General features: G+C 61.2%; 1 protein-coding gene across 4 annotated transcripts in view; it reads right to left on the bottom strand.

Moving 5' to 3' along the window:
- Nucleotides 1-17923, bottom strand: part of ADGRL1 (adhesion G protein-coupled receptor L1) — a 42770-nt gene extending 24847 nt beyond the window's left edge. For 3 of the 4 annotated variants that reach the window (XM_045492237.1, XM_045492232.1, XM_045492233.1), the window contains exon 1: nt 1909-2073. In XM_045492237.1, coding sequence (XP_045348193.1) covers nt 1909-1978 — 70 coding nt within the window. In that variant the 5' untranslated portion in view covers nt 1979-2073. Of the gene's footprint in view, nt 1-1908; nt 2074-17775 lie in introns of those variants that run through there. The other variant, XM_045492234.1, reaches the window with a different exon arrangement.
- Between the last annotated feature and the right edge of the window lie 3594 nt (nt 17924-21517).

A 21517-nucleotide genomic window follows, 5' to 3' on the forward strand; every position in this document is an offset into this window, starting at 1 on the left:
TCCCCTAACCTCGCACCGCCCCACGCAAGCAGGAGAGATGGCGTGGGAGGAAGTGCTCTCCTGTTAGGGAGGACACCGCAGAGCCTGGCTTTGCCACTTCTCGGCTGATGGGCCAGAGCCTCTCACGGCATGGCCTGGGGGTCAGTGGCACCGACGTCCCGTGGTGGCTGCTTAAGAAGGCAGATTCTGCCCCCCCACCCCACCCCCAGGCCTGCTGTATCAGGATCTCGGGGGTGATACCAGGAGCCTCGGACCTGTGTGCCCACCAGCGGTTCCGACGCGTGCTCAGTTCGGACAGCCACAGCTTTAGCCTCCTCGGGCCTCAAGTTCCGACCTGTAAGATCGGCACTAACAGCCCAGGAATGTACTTCGAGGACTCGGTGCACTAGAGAATGTTCCTGAAGGAAGCACTGAGCGCGGTGCCGTGTGGGGAGGGTCAGCTCCCCGTGGGGTCGCACTGTCACACGTCCTTGCCCATCCTGTGCCGTGTGAGGACCCAGGGGGTTTAAATCCCCGGCTGACGGCCTGGCCCAGTAACGGACCACCTCCGTGGCCCCAGATCCTTCTCCGAGGAGCCGCTGCTCCCACCTCAAGGCACCGCTGAGGGGCTGCGACAAGGGCAAGCGGCATGTGGCGAGGCGGCGGGTGCTGAGTCCCACCACCGGTGGGATTACCGAAGCAGCCAGACTCTGCGGGACAGAGTGGGCTCCGCGTGGCCGACACCTGCCGGGGCAGCCACCTACTCAGACGCTGGGCTCCGCCAGGCCTCGCCAGGGGCTGGAGGGAGGCGTGGATGCGCGGAGTGACCCACGGGCCCGATGTGGGGACTGTGGCTTGTGGGTCAGGAGAAGTACCGGTGCACGAGGGCGGCAGTGCCTTTCAGAGACCTGTCCTTCCAGCGTCGGGTGGGAGGCCCGAGGGGGATGGCGGCTAGGCCCCCGGGGTTTTTTGGGGTGAGTTGAGTCTCACTCGGGGGAAAGTATCACATGTGTTCCTCTAGCACCATCTGCTTTCACAGCTAATTTTAGTCCTCCCCGGGCCCGGGAGGGAGGCCGGGGGTGGAGGCTGCCTCAGATGGGTCTGGGGGTGGGAGCGGCCCCTCCCGGCCCAGCTGGGGCTGTGGGGCAGGACCCGGACGGGCAGAGAACGTGGGCATCAGGGGAGCAGAGGGTGCCAGCTGGCCTGGGGCCTGGCTGAGTAAGGCCCCCTCCACCTTTGTGGCTTTCTGGAGTATTGGGCTCCAGGAGGGGACCCTGGGGCACAAAGTGTGCCAACGGTGCTCTCCAGACAGCGCTGAGGGGGTGCCGGCTGGGGGCAGGCCCCCGGGCTAGGGACAAGGCCAGCGGGCCCCTGCTTTCTGCCTTTCCCCTTGCCCTGCCCTTGCCCCCGCCTAGGCCTGCCACGGGGACCATAATTGAGTAATTGGTGAAGATGGGCGGGCGGGCTCGGGGCACTAATTGTCGCATGTGCAGGATCCTGGGGCCAGCATAGGGCCGAGCCGGGTAATTAGTTGTTTTTAAATAAACGTCAGCGGGCATGCTTTAATTAAGCCTTCTTCCCAGTGAGGGCCTCCGAGATGTAATCACAGAGAAAGCCACACACGCAAGACAGAGGAGTAGCGGTTCACCAGGAAGGCCCGTCCCGGTCCCAGGAGGCCACAGCCCGCGTCCCAGGTTCTAGGACCCCCGGCTTCCCCGGGCTTTGGGGGTGAGGGGCTGGTCCGGGGAGCCCTCCGCAGTGCCAGGGGGTGCAATTACCAAGTCCTCCTCCGGCTTCGTTCCGCCGAGGTCTGGAGCGAGGTGGGGACTGCGGTGCTTTACCAAGTGGCTGGGAGGTCCTGCACCTTGTCATCTGCCCGCCCAGCTGCATTCCGGAGGCTGGCCCCTCCCCAGCCCCAGCAGCACCTACCTTGGGTGGCCGAGGTGACCAGGACGGCGGTGATGCAGAGACTCCACAGCACAGCGGCCAGGCGGGCCATGGCGGCGGCCAGGGGCGGGTCCGGGGCTCTCAGTGTCCTGTGCGGGGGGCCTTGCCCCGCATCAGCAGGTGGGCACCACGGCCTGGCCCACCAGCCTGGGGAGAAGAGGGAGAGTGAGGCGGGAGCGAGGCCCCAGCAGACGCAGGAGGAGGTGCGTTTGGGCTGGTCCCCTCTCCTTGCCGGTGGCCGAGGCCTTCCACCCCAGAGTCCCCAGACGGGCCGGTCAAGGGACCTCTCTCGAGCCAGCTGTGCCTGACTGAAGCCGCACCCTTGGGCCAGAGGCTGACCGGCCCCCCGGAACCTCTGGCTTACACTAACTCCACTGCCCACCCTCACCCCCACCCCCGGCAGCCAGACCCGCCCATCTGGGCACCTTGAACCAAAGGGAACCTCCTGGACGAACCTCCCGTGGTCTGACAGTGCCCCTCAGGTAGCCAGGGCGGCTCACTGGGATGTCAAGGGGGATAAAGACCTTCTGGAAGCTTCTTCTCCATCCCTAACCCCCAACCCTGCCCTCTTGTCTCCCCCACCTAGCTTCCCCACCCGGCACAGCATGGGGGCAGGGGCCGGGTACCCAGGCATCCTGGCTTTGACTTGCTTCACTAGCCTCCCAGTCTTGGGCAGGAGTCCAGGCCCCGCCCCCAGCCCTTGCTTCCTGTCTCTCCCGCTCTGGTAGCTAATTAGAATCCAGCTGGCTGGCGCCACAGATCGGGACCAGGGACAACTGAGTCCCCTTTTTCCCCTCTGGGGGACCCTCGAGGTTAGTTGGAGACAGGCGGTGGGGTGGGGTGGGGGGGAGGTAGGGAGGCGTGTGCAGCCCCCTGGGGAGCCAGGAAGGGGGGAGCTGGCATCGCGTGCCCTTCCCTGCAATCCTCCCACCCATCTGCCCGTCCCTGGGCACAGGGCTTGGTTCTGACCCACTCCTTCCCCTCTCGGCTGCTCCTCCCTCTTGCCACCTCGGTCTCCCCTGGATGCTCTCAGAGCTGCAAACCCAGATCTCTACTCTTGGCCCTTTGCTCTATCTACACCATGGTTCTCAAGGGCGGCCCTGGCCCAGGGGCGCCAGCCTGGCCAGGAACTTCTAGAAACACTCATTCTCGGGGGAGGGCCAGCACCCCATGTTTTAACTGGCTCTCCAGTGTGTGAACACCCACTCAGTCTTCTCCCACACTGTCATCCCCAATCTGTCCCACACTTTCAATGCCATCGACCAACTGATACCTACCATGGCTCTCATTTTCGGTTTGGAATCTCTCAACAGAGCCCCAACTACTGTCTCTCCCCCCACCAAGTGAAAGCCTATCCACCAGCCCAGTTAGCTCCCTGACCCCATTTCTGCTCAGGCCACTCCTGCCTCCAGCTATTCCCTGAGCACACCAAGCCCTGCCCCAGGGCCTTTGCGCTTGTCAGTTCCTCCACATGTATCTTAGACTGCCCACCAGTTACCCACAAGGCTGCTCCCTCTCACCTCCTTTAGGCTTTTGTTCAAATGTAACTATTTACTTCCTGTATGGTAGAGCTCCTGCACAGACAAGGGACACTGGGTTGTTTTGCTCAGCCCTAGCCCCGGCTTCTGGAACAGGCATGGCACACAGCGATGAGCATTTGTTGCATCTCAGACCCCAAACTTAGGAATCCACCTCGATTCCTCACCCCTCCCCAGCCCTCCCCTTCATAAGCTCCATCGGCAAGTCCCTAGAACTCTGCCTCCAAAGCACCTCACCAACCTGCCCACTTGCGGCCCCCGGTGCCACCGTCCGGGACCAAGCCGCCATCCGCCTCCACGCCTGCCCTCCACTCAGGGCTAAGGGATCCCTGAATGACGTGATCTGCCTGTTAACCCTCCCCTCCGCTCTCCACTGGGGCTTGCGTTCCTCAGCAGGGCCTAGAGGCCACTGGCGATCTGGCGTCACCCTGCTCTGCAACCCGCCCCCTCCAGTTCCTAGAATGCTCTAGCTCCCGCCCCCCACTCTCTGCCTGGAACGCTCTCCCCGGTTCCCCATACACCTGCTATGGCTTTTCTCGGCTCAGAGCTCAACTCCAAGGCCACGCGGGCAGAACAACCCACCCCGACCTCCCCAAACGTTCCTGCTGCTCCCACTTGCCATCCTTCTGCCCTGTTTTTGACGTACAGCTTTCGACCACACCCAAAATTACCTTTTTACGCTGGCAGGTCTGCTGTCAACCTTCCCTACTAGACCAGAAGCTCCTTGAGGGCACAGGTTCTCAAGAATTATAAAGGTCAGGGCGGCGCGCTCACGGGCAGGACGGCCCCTTCTGGGCCTCAGACTCCTCTCGCGAAATGGGCAGTAATTTCACAGCACAGCCCTCCATACCTGCGCCCTCCCTGTCCCCAGCCTTCAGGAAGTCTCCCCTCTACTGCCTCACCCCACAACCCCGACCGGACAGGGCCTGTGCACTTTGGGTTCATTTCACAGCATTTTATTTTATTAAAAAAAATTTTTTTTTTAATCTTTACTTTTGAGAGAGAGAGAGAGACAGCGTGTGAGTGGGGGAGGAACAGAGAGAGAGGGAGACACAGAATCCAAAGCAGGCTCCAGGCTCTGGGTTGTCAGCACAGAGCCCGACGCGGGGCTCGAACCCACGAACTGTGAGATCATGACCTGAGCTGAAGTTGGACACTTAACCAACGGAGCCACCCAAGCGCCCCCTCACAGTGTTTTATGTTACATTGTGGGCAGCAGGGGCTTCCTCATTACCCACCCCCCCCCCCCCCATCTCCTAGCCATGATCAGGCTCAGGAGAAACTCTGACCCCAATGGACACTTCCCTCCCTGGTTCTCCCTGAGGGACTTAAACTAGTTAGCGGCTGGTTAATACTGGAAAGGCTGCCGGACGCCAGGCTCCGGGGGGGGGGGGGGGGTGGACAGCCAACCCACCTAGGTCTGGATCCAACTCTGCCATTCACGAGTGGTGCGAACCTGAGCCAGCTGTCCCCTCCCCCACCCCGCTTCCGTCTGAGGGGTTCTGGTCAGGACAACAGTCTATGCATGGGACAGGCCAGCCTGGGACCCATCAAAGGGTGCTGTCCACAGCACAGCAGTATCAGAACACAGGGGGCATGCATCTGAGCAAGGTGGCTCCCACCCCCAAGGGCTGCACCCAGGACCCAGGCGCTGGAATCCCAGGTGGGGTCCCCAGGCCTCTCCCCCATCCACACTCCTTGGGGGACTCAACTAGCCTCCCCCAAGACTGCCACACTGGAGCACCAGCTCTGCTTCTCTCCTCACCGTCTACACCTCCCTCGGGTCTCCCAGCCTGACCAGACCAAAACAACCCCACCCCCCATATTAGTCCATGGTCCCACCATCCCCCCGGGTCCCTGGGCTGAAACCCAGGGAGTCAAAATCCTTGGTTCCTCTTTCCTTCACCCTGACATCCAGTTCAGGAGTTAGGACACCCCAGCAGCCGCTCTCCGGACAGCCCTGGCCTCCCCCTAGCAGCCTCCAACCCCTCTGGCTCCCACACTCTGGGCTCCCCACCGGCAGCCAGAGGGGCCTTTAAAAAATTACAGTGTAACAGACATGTAACATAAAATGTGTCATTTTAACCGCTTTTACGTGTATAATTCAATGGCGTTAATTACATTCTCAGTGCTGTGCCACCATGGTCTATTTCCAAAACCCTGTCATCACCCCAAACAGAGACTCTGTCCTCGTTAGGGGTCACTGCTAGCCCCCGCCCCTGGCGACGACAATTCTACCTCTACGACTGACTCCTCTGGGGACCTCATCTGAGAGGAATCGCACAGGATGTATCCCCCTGTGGCTAACTTGTGTCACTCAGCATGGTGTCCCTCAGGCTCATCCACACAGTAGCCTGTGTCAGCCCCTCATCCCTCTTTGGGGCTGAATAATATTCCATTATGAGGATGGACCACATCTTGTTTGGGGATGCCTGGGTTGTTTCCAGAGAGGGGTCTCTTTTTTAAAAATGTTTGTTTATTTTTGAGAGAGAGAGAAAGAGCACCAACAGGTGAGGGGAGCAGAGAGAGAGAGAGAGAGAGAGGATCCAAACAGGCTCTGCGCGGACAACAGGGAGGCTGACACAGGGCTTGAACTCACGAAACAGTGAGATCACGACTGGAGCCAAACCGACTGAGCCTCTATGAGTCCCAGAGAGGGGTCCTTTCCCTTTTACAGACATCTTGTCACTCTTGACAATGTCTCCCGCTCCACGATCCCTGAGACAACGCAGAATCCCACCAGGGGGCCCCGGCCTGTGTCCCTTAGATCGCAGTTCAGATGTGCCCTCCTCGGAGAGGCAGGTGGGCCTCCAGTCCGTTCGGTCTGTGTGCACTTGGTGCCTGGCCGCCCAGCACCCCCCCCCCCCGCCCCCGCCATCCCGTAAGGTCCTCTGGGTGAGACAGGGAAACCGCCCAGGGCAGCCGCGTTGGCAGGAAGAGTTCATGCGTGTGAGACACTTGGGGCCGTGGCTGGCACACAGTGACTGCGGAGCGTCCCCTGCAGCAGCTGTCACTACCGTCGCCACTGATCGCGTCACTGCCTCAAGACCTCGCTTGTCTCCTCGTGGGTTTCCTTCACACCCCCAGGAAAGTGCAAGCTCCCCAGGCCACCTCCGGCACGGAGACACACAGTAGGTCCTCACGCAGATACTTACCCGACGAATGCCAGGGGACAGAGGTGGGGGCTTGTGACCTGGGGGCCTGGGCACCATTGCCTGAGGGCCACACAGAGCGTTCCCTTCAGGCTGCCCCCCACTCCCTGAAGGCCACTCCCCAGAAAGCCCAGGCACTCCCAGAACGGGCCCCAGCTCAGGGCTGGAGTAGGAGGAGCCAGGCACTGTGACTACTGTCCCCTGCCCTCCCTTCCTGGCCTGTGTGCCCACCCGGCCTGGGCAGCTCGGCCTGCCACCCGGCGCCCACCTAAGCGGGGAGGCAAGGCCAGACGTGGGGAGGGGGGAGCCATGTCCCAGGAGGCCTGAGCCTGAACATCCCTGGGGCCTTCGGAGGGCGATGTTATGAACTGCCCGCCCCCCACCAGCAAGAAAAAGGTATGTTGGAATCCTATCCCCCAGCACCTCAGAATGGGACCTGACTTGGTCTTTTAAAAGGTAATCAAGTTGGGGTGCCTGGTGGCACAGCCGGTTAAGCATCCGACTTCGGCTCAGGTCATGATCTCATAGTCTGTGAGTTCGAGCCCCGCGTTGGGCTCTGTGCTGATGGCTCAGAGCCCGGAACCTGCTTTGGATTCTGTGTCTCCCTCTTTTTCTGCCCCTCGCCCACTCTCTCTCTCTCTCAAAAATAAATATAGGGGCGCCTGGGTGGCTCAGTTGGTTGAGCGGCCGGCTCCGGCTCAGGTCACGATCTCGCGGTCCATGAGTTTGAGCCCCGCGTCGGGCTCTGTGCTGACAGCTCAGAGCCTGGAGCCTGTTTCGGATTCTGTGTCTCCCTCTCTCTCTGACCCTCCCCTGTTCATGCTCTGTCTCTGTCTCAAAAATAAATACACGTTAAAAAAATGAAAAAAAAAATATAAAAGTAAATAAGTAAATAAATAACAGGTAATCAAGTTAAAATGAGGTCGATAGGGTGAGCCTTCACCCAGCATGGCTGGTGTCTTTATGGAAAAGGGGATATTGAGACGTAGATGCAGACGGGTGGCATACAGCAGGGGAGGACAGAGGCAGGGATCAGGATGATCGCCAAGGCGTGCCGGAGAACCCCCAGAAGCCACGGGAGAGGCACGGAACAGACGCTCCCTCAGAGCTTCCACAAGGAACCCACCAAGCCCATACTTTGACCTTGGACGTCTGGCCTCCGGCACTTGGATAATAAGTTTCCGTGGTGAAAGCCTGCCAGTCTGGAGTACTCGGTCGGTCGGGGTACTCGGTCGGTCACGGCAGCTCTGGCAGATGCACCCCCGGGGGGTCAGGACACATGGGGGCGGGTGGGGGACAGAGACGGGGGCAGGGCTGAGTCGCACAGCCTCAGAGAGCCTGGCACAAACTCTGGGATCGCCAGTCCCAGACCCTCCTGTGACGCCAGGGACAGCAGCTGACACCTCTGTGCCCCATCCCAGGCACCGTATACACACGGTGCGTTTGGTCCTTTCGAGAGCTTAGTACACGGGGAGGGCGGGTGGGGGAGGCACACACCCGCATGGTACAGATGGGGAAAGTGAGGTCCCAGGGGCAACCCACTGCTCAAGGGACTCTGAACCCAGGCAGGCTGGCCCCCGAGGTTCGGCTGGGGAGACGGTGGTGGCCGGGACAGCCCCCTTCTCCGGGACCCACCGCTTCTGTGTGACGGCACCCCCAGAGCTGGGCACACCCAGATGTGCTGCACCCACGGGGCCAGATGAGCCTGCAGCTGCGTCTGTCCCCACCTCAAGCCTCCGCAGACTTGGGTGACCCTACTTCAATGCGTGGGACACAGGGCTTGCTGCCCTCACGCCGCAAGGTGGACCAGACCCCAGGCATGTCCAACCCCCAGGTCATGTGGGCAGTGCACCAGTCCCACACCTGCCTGTTTGCTCCTGAGCCCCACGTCAGGGTTGAATCGAGGGGGAGGGGTGCGGCGGGGGTCCTGAGAGTGGGTGACACGGCCCAGGCTCTGTCCTCGGGTGCCCTGAAACGGGGCAGGGGAGGGTGACAGGAGGAGAACCAGCTGCTGGAGAAGAGGGGGCGCCTCTAGTCTGCCCTAGAGTGCAGTTGCCATGGCAACCCTCTCCTCGAGTAGGTGGGAGTCTGAATGCCTGGGGGGACACCAAGCAGGGAGGTGAGGAGCTCAGGGCCCCTCGTGGCCCTGCCCCTCCACAGGAATCTCCTGCCTCTCGCCCCAAACCCAGCAGCCTGAGAGCCCAGCTCCACAGACCTGCCTCCTCCAGGAAGCCCTCAGGCCTGGCAGCGTAAAGCAGCAGCAGGCCCCCAGGGGAAGGTACAAGGGCCAGGCTCCAGGGTCTGAATCTGGTGTGGACTCAGGCTCAGCTCTTTGCCTCTGAGAGCCCATTTCCCGTCTCAACTCAGGACTAACAGCTCCACCTTGCAGAGGTGGAGCGAGTACCCAGACAGCGCTGAGCACACAGCCCTCCCCTGGGCAGGACGCTGCGGGCTCAGAGAGGGCAGGGTCCACCCCGGCCCCGTATCTCACCGTCTCCCCAGAGGGCAGCCCAGGCCTCCCGGGTGCTCATCCCAGACCCCTCTCCTCTTCTCACCCCACTTCCAACCCCAGCAGCTCCCGCAGTCCCTCCTGCAGAATCTGCTCTCTTCCCACTCCTCGGCCCTCACTGGTCCAGCCCCATCACCTGTCCCCTGGGCAGCCCTGCCTCAGCCTCTCAGGTCTCGGGCCATCGCTGCCCACAGCCTGTTCCTCCCACAGTGGCCAGAGGGTGCCCGTGAGCACCTGAGTCGGGCACACTCCTCTGCTCAGAACCCTCTAGGACTCCCACCTCGCTGGGAACAAAAGCCCATGTCCTTCCCTGGGGCCCACAAGGCCCTGCACGCTCTATCCCACCCCTGCCCTCACCTCCTTCCGCTCTCCTTGCTCGCTCAGCCCCCATTTTCTGGAGGAGAATATCAGGCGTGGTCCCACCTCAGGACCTTTGCACGGGTTGTTCCCTCTTCCCCAGATACCTGCACGGCTTCTACCTGGCCTAGAGGTCTTTGTTTCACTGCTGCCTGCTCAGGGAGGCCCCGCTGGCCCCAGTGCTCCTACCTCCTATTCTGGCTTTTCTCTCCACAGCATCCATCACCAGCACGCCAGCCGCGCATTTGATTTATCTGCTTATTATTTTTCTCCCACTAGATGTCAGTGCCACAGGGTGGGCTTTGTCTGTCTTGTCAGTTTTAAAAGGTCACTCTGGGGGCACCTGGGTGGCTCAGTCGGTTGGGCGTCTGACTTCAGCTCAGGTCATGATCTCATGGTCTGTGGGGTCGAGCCCCGCGTCGGGCTCTGTGCTGACGGCTCAGAGCCTGGATCCTGCTTCAGATTCTGTGTCTCCCTCTCTCTCTGCCCCTCCCCTGCTCATGCTCTGTCTCTCTCTGTCTCAAAAATGAATAAAAACATTAAAAAAATAACTAAATAACTAAATAAAAGGTCACTCTGGTTGCCCAGTGGCCTGGACCACAGAGGGGTGGGGACCATTCGAAGAAGCCCTTGCCCCCAGGGCCTCCTCCCCGGTCTCCCCCATCTATCTGCCATTCCCACCCCATCCACTCTCCACCCAGCCCAAGTGATCTTTGCAAAATAAAAACCCAATCATATCCCTCCCAGCCTACAACCCTCCATGGCTCCCTATTGTCTCAGGTGGCCTAGCATGGCATCTCAGGCTCCGGTCTCCTGCCACCTTCTCACTCCCTTCTCTGCTCCAGCCTCCCAAAGTGCCCCCCCCCCCACACCTCTCCCCTCTCCCCCTACCCCATACACACAGTACCAGGGCCCCTGCCCCTGCCCCACTCTTCCTTCAAAAGGATGGCCTGCGTCGGTCTATAGCCCCGCTCACAGCACACTGGGCCTCCACGCTTTGCTTCCCTGACTGGACTTGGGCTCTGCTGTTGAATGTCTGTCTTTCCCACCAGCTGGGGACTCCTCAGGGAAAGTTCCATCGCGGGTCATTCTGGCTCTCCGTTGCATGCCCAGCCCTGGGCAAGAACAAGTACTTAATTTGTTTAATGAACAAAGACAAAAACAGGTCCAGAGAAGAGGTTATCCATCCAGTGGACAGTCACCTAGTTCCCACTGGGTCACAAGTACTTTGGAGGAAAACAGGCCTGAAGGGGAGGGAGAGTGTGGGGGTGTATCTGTGGGGACAAGTGTAAATGGGGTGCTCAGGGAACACCTCTCCCGGAAGGAGACATTTTAACAGAAGTGTCAAGGAGGTGAGCCACCCAGGGACCTGGGGAAAGATCTCGGGCAGAGAGAACCGCACGTGCAAAGGCTCGGAGGTAGCAATCTGCCGGCGTGTGGCTGTGGCCCAGCGAGCAGGGGGAGAGTGGGAAGAGGTTGAGGGCTAGGGGAGGTTACGGGACAGGGCTAGTAGGTGTGAGTCAAGGGGTAGGACACAGGCTTTTTCTCCAAGTGAGGTGGGAGCCAAGGAAGGTTCCGAGCAGAGCAGGGACATGGCCTGACTCGGAAGTTCACAGACTCCCTTCTGTTGCCAAGGGAGATTAGACTGCCGGGGCGGGGGGGGCTGCTGAGAGCAGTGGGGGCTCCCCATCCCCACCCCCTTCTTTTCTCCCTGTCCACTCAGCCGTCAAAGCCAGGAACCTGGAGTTTACCCCACGCTTCCTTTCCTCCACCCTCCTACCAGTCACCCACAAAACCCTGTCAACTCTGGTCTCAAACCCTCTGCACCAGCCCTGATGTCTCAAGGCCCCTTCCGGAGCCTGCACTTTGAGAGCCCGCAGTAGCCTCCTGTTCCTGCTGGCTTCCCGGCCTCTCTTCTTACCCTCTGTAGTTCTCTCCCACGCAGGAACCAGGAAGAACTCATGCTGAGTATTCCCATCCTGTCCGGCGGGCCCTGACCCCTCCATAGGCCTTCCCAGCCCCATGGCACAAACTCAATCCTTCTGCCCCCAAGACCGGCCTCCAGCCTCCTCTCTACACACCTGGCCAGAAAACATCTTACCTTTTCCCCGTGGAGCCACCACCTTCTTTCTGACCCCAGGGCAGGCCTCTCCTCACACGCTCTCTCTCCCCTCCACTGTATCCCTCCTTCCCCCTCCAGGCTGCAGCTGGGAGGCTCCCTCCCCCAGGAAGCCTTCCCTGACTGATAGACTCATCAGGTGCCTCCTCCAGGCTCCTTACCATGGGAGGCTGGTACCTTGGTGGCCTGTGGTCTCTTTCCACCTCATGGTGTTCCCCTCCCAAACCAGAGCCTTGCACCCGGGGCATGACAGAACACAGCTGAAAACGGTCAGAGGAGCCAGGGCCCAAGGCGCAGGGTAGAAAGCCGCAGGAGTCTCTGGGCCTCCGGATGCTGGCAGTGAAGGGGCAGGGGTGGGGCGGTACAGAGACCAGAGAGAGGGGGAGATGATGCCTAGCAGGGCAAGAGGGAAGAGTCCCAGGGTCCTAGGTTCAAATCCCAGCTCTGCCCACCTCAGGCTATGTGTTCTTCCTCGGAATTCTGCCTCTCCCCCACAGAAATGGGATGGAAGCCTCCCGCAGTGGCTACGGGGCTTAGGAGTAATATATGACGATCGCACGCATCCTCTGTAGGGCACCTCTGTACCAGGCACTCATCTAGGTGCTGGACAGACATCTGTGGAGAAGCCAGACACAAAGAGCACTAAAGGAGTCCGTCCCATGATGTACCAGTATCGTGGAGGAACAGGGGCTCTGGTGTGTGTGTGTGTGTGTGTGTGTGTGTGTGTGGCAGAAGGCAGTGGGGAGTGGGTAGTATGTACAACTTATAATAGAGTGATGTAGAAAGCCCAGACACTGCAGCAAAGCCCCACAAAGGTTCAGGGAGGAGCCGTACAGGTGTCCAAGGAAAAGAGTTCCTGTCAGGGAGCACAGCCTGTGCAAAGGTCCTGGGGCTGGCCAGTGCTCGTTTGAGGACAAGTGAGGAAGCCATTGTGACCAGTGGAGGGAGCATGGGGGAGTGGGAAGAGACGAGGGCAGGGAGGCAACAGGGACAGACTGTATCAGACTTGCTGTGTACTTAAGTGCACAAGTGCGCCCCAAAGGGGGCTCTCCTCTGCTGAGGAGGGTACACCCACAGGTGCCCCGGCTTCCACCACCAAGGGCAACTGTGGGGTACTCTAGGGCAGGAGCTGACCACCGATGGCCCAGTCACTCCCTGTTTTTGCACAGCCGGTGGAGTAAGAGTGGCCTTGCCACACTTTAAACGTTGTGAAGAGGGGCGCCTGGGTGGCTCAGTCAGTTAAGCGTCGGACTTCGGCTCAGGTCATGATCTCACGGTTTGTCGGTTCAAGCCCCACATCGGGCTCTCTGCTATCTGGGCAGAGCCCACTTCGGATCCTCTGTTCCCCCCCACCCCGCTCCTCCCCCACCCACACATGTTCTCTCTCTCTCTCTCTCTCTCTCTCAAAAATAAACATTTAAAACAAACGTTAAAAAAAAATAAACAAAAGGTTTTCGAGAGGAGGCAGAGGCAGAGTATGAGAAGAACAGGTGGGCGACCTGTAAGTCTCCCGAACTTACTATCTGGCTCTTCACAGAGAAACCGTGCTGACCCTGGTCCTGAGCAGTAGTTCCCAACGAGGCACAAGTCTGTTCTCTGTCCCAGGCTGTTTGGCAATGTCTGGGGTCTCAGTCGGGGGCGGAGGGGATACTACCAGTATCTGGAGGGTGCAGGGCGGGGATGCTGGCCGCAGTCCTGTGATCCACAGGGCAGCCCCCATAGAGAATGACCCGGCCCCAACCCAGGACCGCCATGGCTCGGAGACCCCCTCGCCTGCCTGCGCCACCTCTCCAGGGGCCGGACAGGAGCTCCCGCTTGGCTCCCTGGCTTGCCCGTTCCTGACTTCCTGGGTATTTTTAGCCTTGAGGGAGGGACCCTGACTATTTTTAGCTTTGGGGGGGGGCAGGGCTATTTTTAGCCTCAGCATCTATTTATTAGAGTTTTAATCTTCCCCAAATTTTGGAGTTGGGGGTGGGGAGGCAGGGGCTTCTTCTGGGCTATTTCCCCAGGGCCAATGCAGACTGGAAACAAGGGTGAGGGGCGCATCCCATGAGACAGAGAGGCTGGGTCAGTGCCCCACCAGGAGGGGCTGCTTGGGCCCTGACCCTGGGTTTCCAATCCCCCCGCCGAACAGAGGGCCCCCACATTTCCCACCTCAGGCTCTCCACCCCATAGCGTGCACAGTTCCATACAGATACCCTCACACACTGGAGCACCCATGAGGCCAGCTCAGAGAGAGCTGGTGGGCACAGGTGGGCTCACAGGTGGGCACGGGGAACAGGTGCAGAGATGGCCCGGTCAGGCCCCTAGCGGCGGCCCTCAGTCCCCCCAAAGGGGCGGGGTGGATGGGGAGCCCTCACTATACACAGCCGGAGGACTCCCGTCCTTTGACAGGCCCCCTCCCATTCACTTAGGTAAGATTTCTTGAACACCTACTGTGGGCCAGGTATGAGTCTCGACACCTTGGATCCAAAAGCAAACCAAGTGATAAACTCCCTGAGCACTCGGATCCCGGCTGGGGAGACAGACGACGAAGAAACAGGCACGATAAATAAATAAATGACAGAGTGTGCAAAAAGGCATCCCTGCTAGGCAAAGTCAGGAGGTGGGTGGGAGGCTGCGATTTTAAACAGGCTGCACGGGGTAAAGGTTACGGGGGCGGGGGCTGACATCTGAAGCGGGTGAAGAAGCAAAAGCCTTGTGGATGTCTGGGTGAGAGTCCTGGGTGGAAGAACAGCCAGTGCAAAGGCCCAGGGGTCGAAATGTACTTAACATGTCGGTGGAGAAGTGAGGAGAGAGGGAGTGAAGGGGATGAGGTGTTGGGGACGGTCACGCAGGGCCAAACCCCAAGATGGCCCAGTGCCGGAACCTGCTGTATTACGTGGACACAGGGGCTGCCACAAACCTTCTCCCTAACTCCTGGAATACAAGCCCCTTGACTGAAATCCCTACGTGTTGCCAGACTAAGAGCTCCACGAGGACAGGGCACTGTCCCCATGGCATCACCAGCACAGACTGCACAAAGAGGTGCCCCCAGCCTCGTTCCGAGAAGCCTTGTGTCCACATACCTGCCACATAAGATGCAGACCCCCCGCTCCTGTGTGGAGCCACAGACAAACACGGGGCCACTTGCTCTGCAAAACTCACAAACTCCAGCACACAGGAGACCCCTACAAGCATCGGACTAGCCTGTTGGACACGTGATCGCAGCCGGGCTCAGCCGGGTCACCGTCCAAGTCGCACACACAGAACACACAGACATCTGACAGAGGACTGGATTCTGGGGGCGATGAGAACCTCCCCCCGCCCGTGGCTCTGTTCGGCAACAGCCTCCCGTCCTGGGACCCTGCTTTCCTCTTTGATGGGGGTGGCCAACACCCGGCCTAGGACGAAGGCTCGGTTGCTCAGGCACGTCCAGGGTCACTGCGGTCGGGTCCAGACTCCAGACCCAGGGAACACCCCCCCCCCCCAACAAAGAGGGGTCTGGAAGAGGGAAGTGTCTGGCGGCTGGAAATCGGATCCTTGAGAGGAGCCCACATTGAAATCGGAGCCTTGTCCTTGGCCACACAGCTGGCTGGAGAGGTAGGAGGGGGCAGAGACCTGGAGCTCAGCTCCCCACAGCCAGCGGGGATCCCGCTCCTCCTCTTCCGCATTAGGGGTACCTGCTCTAGCTGAGCAGCACAGCCCCTTGGGATCAGCACACCCCCCACCAGATGCCCACACTGGGGCTCATGCTCTCCTACCAGCCTGGGGGTGCAAGGAAGATGCACACCCCAGATGCAGGCGGCTCACAGGTGGAGCCCCCCGGGGCCAGGAGTTCAGACCGCTAGATGCAGGCAGCAGTGCAGCCAGGGAGTCCGCCAGCCCCTCCCCTACACACCCGATGGGGGTCCTCCTAGGCTCCCCAGGGCACGCTGGGAATAGACACAGGGCTTCATGAGTCTCCCTTCCACCTCTTCCCTACAGGCACCATGGCCCAGGTACGCCAGCCCCGTCTCCCCGCCCTAACCCTGGGAAGCTTCCAAGCCCAAAGGCAGGCATTAGCAGGGGTGATCATGCCTTAAGCCAGCTCCCCAAGAGTGGGGGGTTGGGGTGGGCGTCCTGTAGAGGGACGGCCTAGTGAGGCACTGGAGGGCAGGGACCATGAGCATGGGGCGGGCTAAGCCCCTGCGGGAGGTCACCAAGGGAGAGGAGGGAAGGTGGCCGTCACAGTAGGAGGGCCGGCGCTCACATGTGAGCGTACATGTATGTGGCTCGTTGCATGGGTGCCACTGCCGCCAGCCAGGGATCGAATTAGTTCCCTTTTCCGCTTTCCAGATGATTTTTCATCTCTGTAATTAATGGGCAAGTCAGTTCTGAACGGCATGGCAGGCAAATTGCTAGTTAGGAAAATCACGGATAATTTTCTCGATATGATAATGAAGGTTGTATTCCTTCTCTTATTCTCCCTGTTTTCATCCTACTTTTAAGTAATAAATTTGGCATTAGTGGGTGAGGAGTGGGGAGGAAAGAGAAGTCACCTGCCCCCACAGCTGGGGCCTGACCCAGCCCCACTGGGAGTCCTGAGCCCCTGGCCATGGGGCAGACGGAGAGGATGATAGATGGGGACCCTCCGTGGGGCACCACACCATCCCAATAATTCAGGTGCCAGGCCTAGAAGAGCAGGTGGAGGGCAGGGAGCCCCCAGCTGTGAGCTGGGCTGAACGGATGGGGTCTGGGGTCAGGTTACAAGCTCATGCCGGCCCCTGGGGTGCTGGAAAGAAGAACAGAGACCAACAGCCTCTCCCCAAGAAGCAAACAGCATTGAGGTCAACAGGCCTAGAGCAGACATCATCCTTAGGAGTCCCCCACACCTGTCCCCACACTGTCCGACCCCTTCTCTGCGATGACTCCTGTAGCAGCCAAGGGAACAGAGCAAGCAGAAAAGGGAGAGAGAGAAAGAGAAACAGACAGAGAGAGGCGGAGAGGCGACCAGCCATCTTGGCAGCCATCTTGAACCCCTCCCCCTGCTCCCCCAGGCACACCACATGTTTGGATGTGGGCAGACTAACCCAGGCCCTGGGTCCTGCAGGAGCCAGGAGGAAAGGGGGCCCTGCCTCAAGCCTGGGACGGCTGGACACCCACGCAGCTGCCACCGCTGGGGAGGGTCATGGGGGGCAGTGGTTACGGCCAGGAAGGTACAGTGAGGGGCTGGGCAGGGATGGGGCTGGGTGCTGACCTAGACTGGAAGAGTAGGGACAGGGCCGTGCGTGGGGGCCGTGCAAGCAGAGTGCTGTCTTCGCAGGGGTGCTGGGGGTTCACTGAAGCGATGCCTGCAGGGGCATTTTTCTGGCCGAGGCCGAGCACCCACAGCACTCTCCACCCTCTTCTGGTCCGGACTCCCGTCCCGGGACCCTCCGATGAGAGGATGTCAGTTGAATCCCCATAGCCGGACCCAATGAACACCTGGGGGAGAGGGAGGGCTCTCGCCCTCAGAGCCCGAATCCGGGTGGATCAAACCCAACAGCTTCCCAGGCTTAACCGGGTGCCAGCGAGAGCCGGAGCGAGAAGACGCAGCCGAGCTGCCCACCTCCTGACAGCGGTGCCCCCCGCGCTGCGGCCGGCGGGACACCCAGACGGACCCCTCCCCATCCACCGCGTCTGCCTCCCGGAGAAAAACAATCCCCAGCCCAGCATCCTGCGGTGCCAGCCCTCGACACTGCTCCTCCGGGGGCCGGGGCCCGCGCGCGGCGCGCACACGCACCCTCTCAGCTCACACCCAGACACCTACACAAACAGGGCGCCAAGCACCCGCGCGCACACGCACCGGGGACACGCAGGCACCGCCGCGCCGCTTCCCCACAAAGGCTGGAGCGCGCGCGGGCACACGCAGCCACGCGCGGGCACACTCGCGGTCCCCTCCCCCCGCCGGGCACCCCGCGGCCGCCCATCCGCACCCCAGCGTCCCCGGCGCTCCGTGGGGGCCGCCCCTCTTGACCCCCCAAGCCGGTGGATACGAAGTGCAGGCCGCCCCCGACTCCCCTCCGGCTCAGGTGCAGTGAGTCGCGGCTCCAGCATCCCCTCCCCCTTCGCGGCCCGGACAGGCCTCGGCTCCCGTCCTCCCCCCACCCGCCTCGGCCCGCACACCTGGCCCAGGTGCGGCGTCCCCCTCGCCCTGGACCCGCAGACACTCACCTGTCCAGCGCCGCTCCGGGGTCGGCCCTGCGCGTCTCTCCTGCGGCTCAGCGAACCCCGGCCCCCCGCCCGGCACATCTCCCGGAACCGGGGCGGGGGGGAAAAGGGTGAGGGGTGGCGGGGCGAGGGCGGCCTCCGTGTCCCCTCCTTCCCCCGGCCCAGCACCGCCGCCACTAACCAAAAATTAAAAAAAAAAAAAAAAAAAAAAAAAAAAAAAAATTAAAAAAAAAAAAAACGGATTATACAGCTCCAAAGGCGGCCCCCTCGCGGCGGCAGAGGCTCGGGGCTGGGGGCTAGCGGGTCTGCACCCCTCCCGGAGAGGGAGGCGGCGGAGGCGGCGGGGCGGGGGCGGCGTCAGAGCTCCGGGGGCTGGGGCGAGGCGGAGCCCCCCGAGGCGGCGCCGACAGCGGCCCGCATCTCCCCCGCAGCTCCGCGGCCCCGACGGAGGCGGCACGTGTGCGCCCAGGCGACTTCCCAGCCCCCTCCGACGACGGCGGCGGCGGCGGCGGCCGGGGGGTTAACGGGCCAGCCGGGGCGCCCCTGCAGCCCCCCGCCGCCCGGCGGCGCCGCTCAGGGGCCCGCTCGGCCCCATCCGCCGGGGCCTCCTCGGCAGACGGCGGGGCGGAGGCGCCGCAGCGCCAACAGCTCCCGCGCCGACGGCTCGGGCTCCCCGCAGTGGCCGCGGGGGGCTCGGGTTGGGGGCGGGCGGCGCGGAGCTGGGGGGGCGCGGCTGGAGGCGGGCGCGGCGGCGTCGCGCCCCCGGGGCGGCCGGAGGGGGGGGGCGCCGGGCCGGGCCCGTGGGCACCGCAGGACGCGCGGACCGAGCCGGCGCCGGGCACCAGCAATGACAAGCCGCCTGCTCGCCCCTCTCCCCGACGCACCCGCTCCGGGAGGGGGGCGGCGGGCGCGCGCAAAACCCGGCCCGGAGCTGCCGCCAGGGATCGGCCGCCGCAACCAGTCCGAGCGCACCGGGGGCCGACCAGAAAACCCGGACTGGATTTTCCTTTCCTGCGCCTCCTACAGCCCCTCTGGAAATGCGAAAAGAGGGAAGGCGACGTGCTGGGTGGCTGCGTCGGAACGGGGAGTGGGGGAAGGGAGGCGGGCGCAAGGAAGACCCGGAGAGGATTTCGCGGCAGTTAAGTAAAGGAAAGACGAAGGGAGAAATGGAGGAGCTCTGGAAGGGGTATGCAAAACCCGGATTGGATTAGACAGAGATGGGCGGGGGGGAGGGGGGGGGAGTAGCTGCGACAGTGCCAAATGCACCCGGGGCACGCAAATTTGGGGCCGGATTCATCCTCGGGAGACGGAGTAATGCGTCATGCCTAATGCAGTGGGAACAAGCAAGACCTGGCCTAGACTCTCCAGACCTGGGCTCGCAGGGGGCTCCTGGAGGGGCTGCTTAGTGGCTGAGGCCGAATGGGCTGCCCCAATCTTTCTGGCGGAGACGTGCAAGGGGGAGGGGCAAAAGGAGGGCTGGACTCTCGCACGGAGGGATCCGGAGCGCTGGCTGCAACGAAGCAGGCTGGTAAAAGCGGCTTCAGGATCCAGGGGCGACGAGAAGGGAATGCATTGAGGAGGCTGCTACCCTGGGAGACCAGACCTACAATAAAAGACGAGGGAGGGACGCAAAGCCTGGACTGGAATTAGCGGGACAGGACAAGACCCCAGGAGAAGATCCTGGACAACTGGACAAGGGCTTGGAGCTGACGGGACAGCAGGACCCGGGAGGGGAGCGTTAGGTGGAGGTTGTATCTATAAACGCCTCGAACGTCTCGCTTGGGGAGGGGGGTGGGGGGGGAGGAGAGAGAAAAATTGGAATTTTAGGTTCTCGGCAAGAGCAAAAACCCGGTTCGGAATTTCACAGCCCAGCCACTACACTGCAGCTGGTGGACTTGAAGAAGTAGGGCAAGGAACCAGAGGGTTCCTAGGCATCTGGCCGAGTGAGGTGAAGGGCAGGCTTCAGGCCGAAGCTGCAGAGGGAGCCCCGCACCCCCTCTCCAGGGTGGGGAAGGCTGTCCAACCTGGCTTGGATCCCCGGAACCAGACTGTCCCTGCCAAGACCCACAGTGGGGGCTATAAAACCGGGCCCCAGGCCAAAAATAAGCACTTCAGCAGAATAGAGAACACAGTGCCAGGTGGGGGCTGGGGGGAAATTGGAGGGGTGAGGGCTACTGGAAGGTCCTGAGACGTAAGATTGGGTTAGGATCTCGGGAGACTGGACCTGGAAGCCTGGCTGCTGGCTAGGTTTTATGAAAGATGGGTGCAACTCTAAGACTTCGGAATGGGGAGGAGCAAATCCCTGGCTTGGATCCTCTGGGAAGGGAGTCCATCCAAAAGCGAGGCCTAAACAGTAAAGCAGCCAGCTTATGCAAAGTCCACAGTCCTGGATGACTCTTGGTGGGTCCAGAAGGGGCACATAGTGGGGTGTGGGGGAGATGTCGGGCAGATAAATCTGGATCTGGATTATAGAGGAAGGGAAAGGGCTGAGGAAGGGGAGGAGGGCCGACTCCTGTTTCTGTCTCCAGGGAAGAGAATGCATCGCCACCCAAGCTTGGCCCTGGAGAATGGGTGATGAATAGGGTGGAAGTCGCAGCGGGAGGGTCTGGGTGGTAAATACACAAAACTTGGGGCAGACTTGGATGGAAACTCTGAATAAGAAAGCCTAAACTGAACATCTGCAAGCAAATTAACCTGGCCTCTAAGAAACCCTTCCAGGAAGCATATCCAGATAGCTGAACATAGGGAAAGACAGAGACACCAGACTTCCAGGCCTGCTGGGTGACCAGGGGCAAACTCCTTGGCGACCTGCTGCCCTCCACCCCCTTTAACGGAGAGCTTCAATTTCAGGACTAGGCAGGGATTTTCGTGGTTCAAAACCTGGGGCAAATCAGGCCCCCAAACTTCCAGCGGGGGGAGGGTAGGTGAGCCACCTTTGTTCCCCTTTCACTCCCAGGACTCCATGACTGTAGAGCTCAGGCCTGGAATCTGAGTGGCTAGGTCCCACAACTGGATCTAAGAACAAATGTGAACGAAGCAGAGGTTGGTGGATGCGGAAAGGATTCTGCGGATCTATGGGGGGGGGGGGGTGCGGGGGCGGGGAATGGGAGGGGGTGCCTCACCTCCCCACATCCCAGTTTCCCACTTTGAGATATAGCAACAGCACCTGATAAGGACCCATGGAAGGCTTTGGGGGTGCTGGGGAGTGGGGGGCAGTGCCCGCTTTCTATAACGTATAGCTCAGAGGAAGCTGGGCAGACACCTCCAGAGCCCTCTGGCTCCGAGCCTCCTCCCACCCCCCACCCTCCAGCAACGAGCAGCCCACTCGCCTCCCCCCCAGCAGAGCAACCCTAGGAATCTAAGAGCTTGTCTAGGAGGTGAGGGGGTGCCAACTTGCATTCTCCAGGGACTGCCAGAAGGGGTAGTTTTTACTTGTGGAAAATCAAGGGGTCGCAGGCTTGAAAGGACTCCCGGCTCGGTTCGGAAAAATCCCGGCCAGGGACCCCCTCCCAGCCCCTCCGCTCTCTGCTAATCCCCTCGCTCTCAGCCAGGATCGGTTAGCCAGCCGCCATTCCATCCCGGGCTCCTGATCTCGCTGGCGAGGGGCTCGGGAAGCAAAGGCTGGGGAGAGACTGGGGGCGCGAAAGAGCCCTGACTCCCTCCCACCACCACCCCCAACACCCCCGCCCCCCAACCCCTCGGCTGCGCAGCCGCAGTGGAGTCTGCGAGAACTGCCCGGCGCCGG

This window comes from Leopardus geoffroyi, chromosome A2 (assembly GCF_018350155.1).
Source record: "Leopardus geoffroyi isolate Oge1 chromosome A2, O.geoffroyi_Oge1_pat1.0, whole genome shotgun sequence".
Taxonomy (NCBI): Eukaryota; Metazoa; Chordata; class Mammalia; order Carnivora; family Felidae; genus Leopardus; species Leopardus geoffroyi.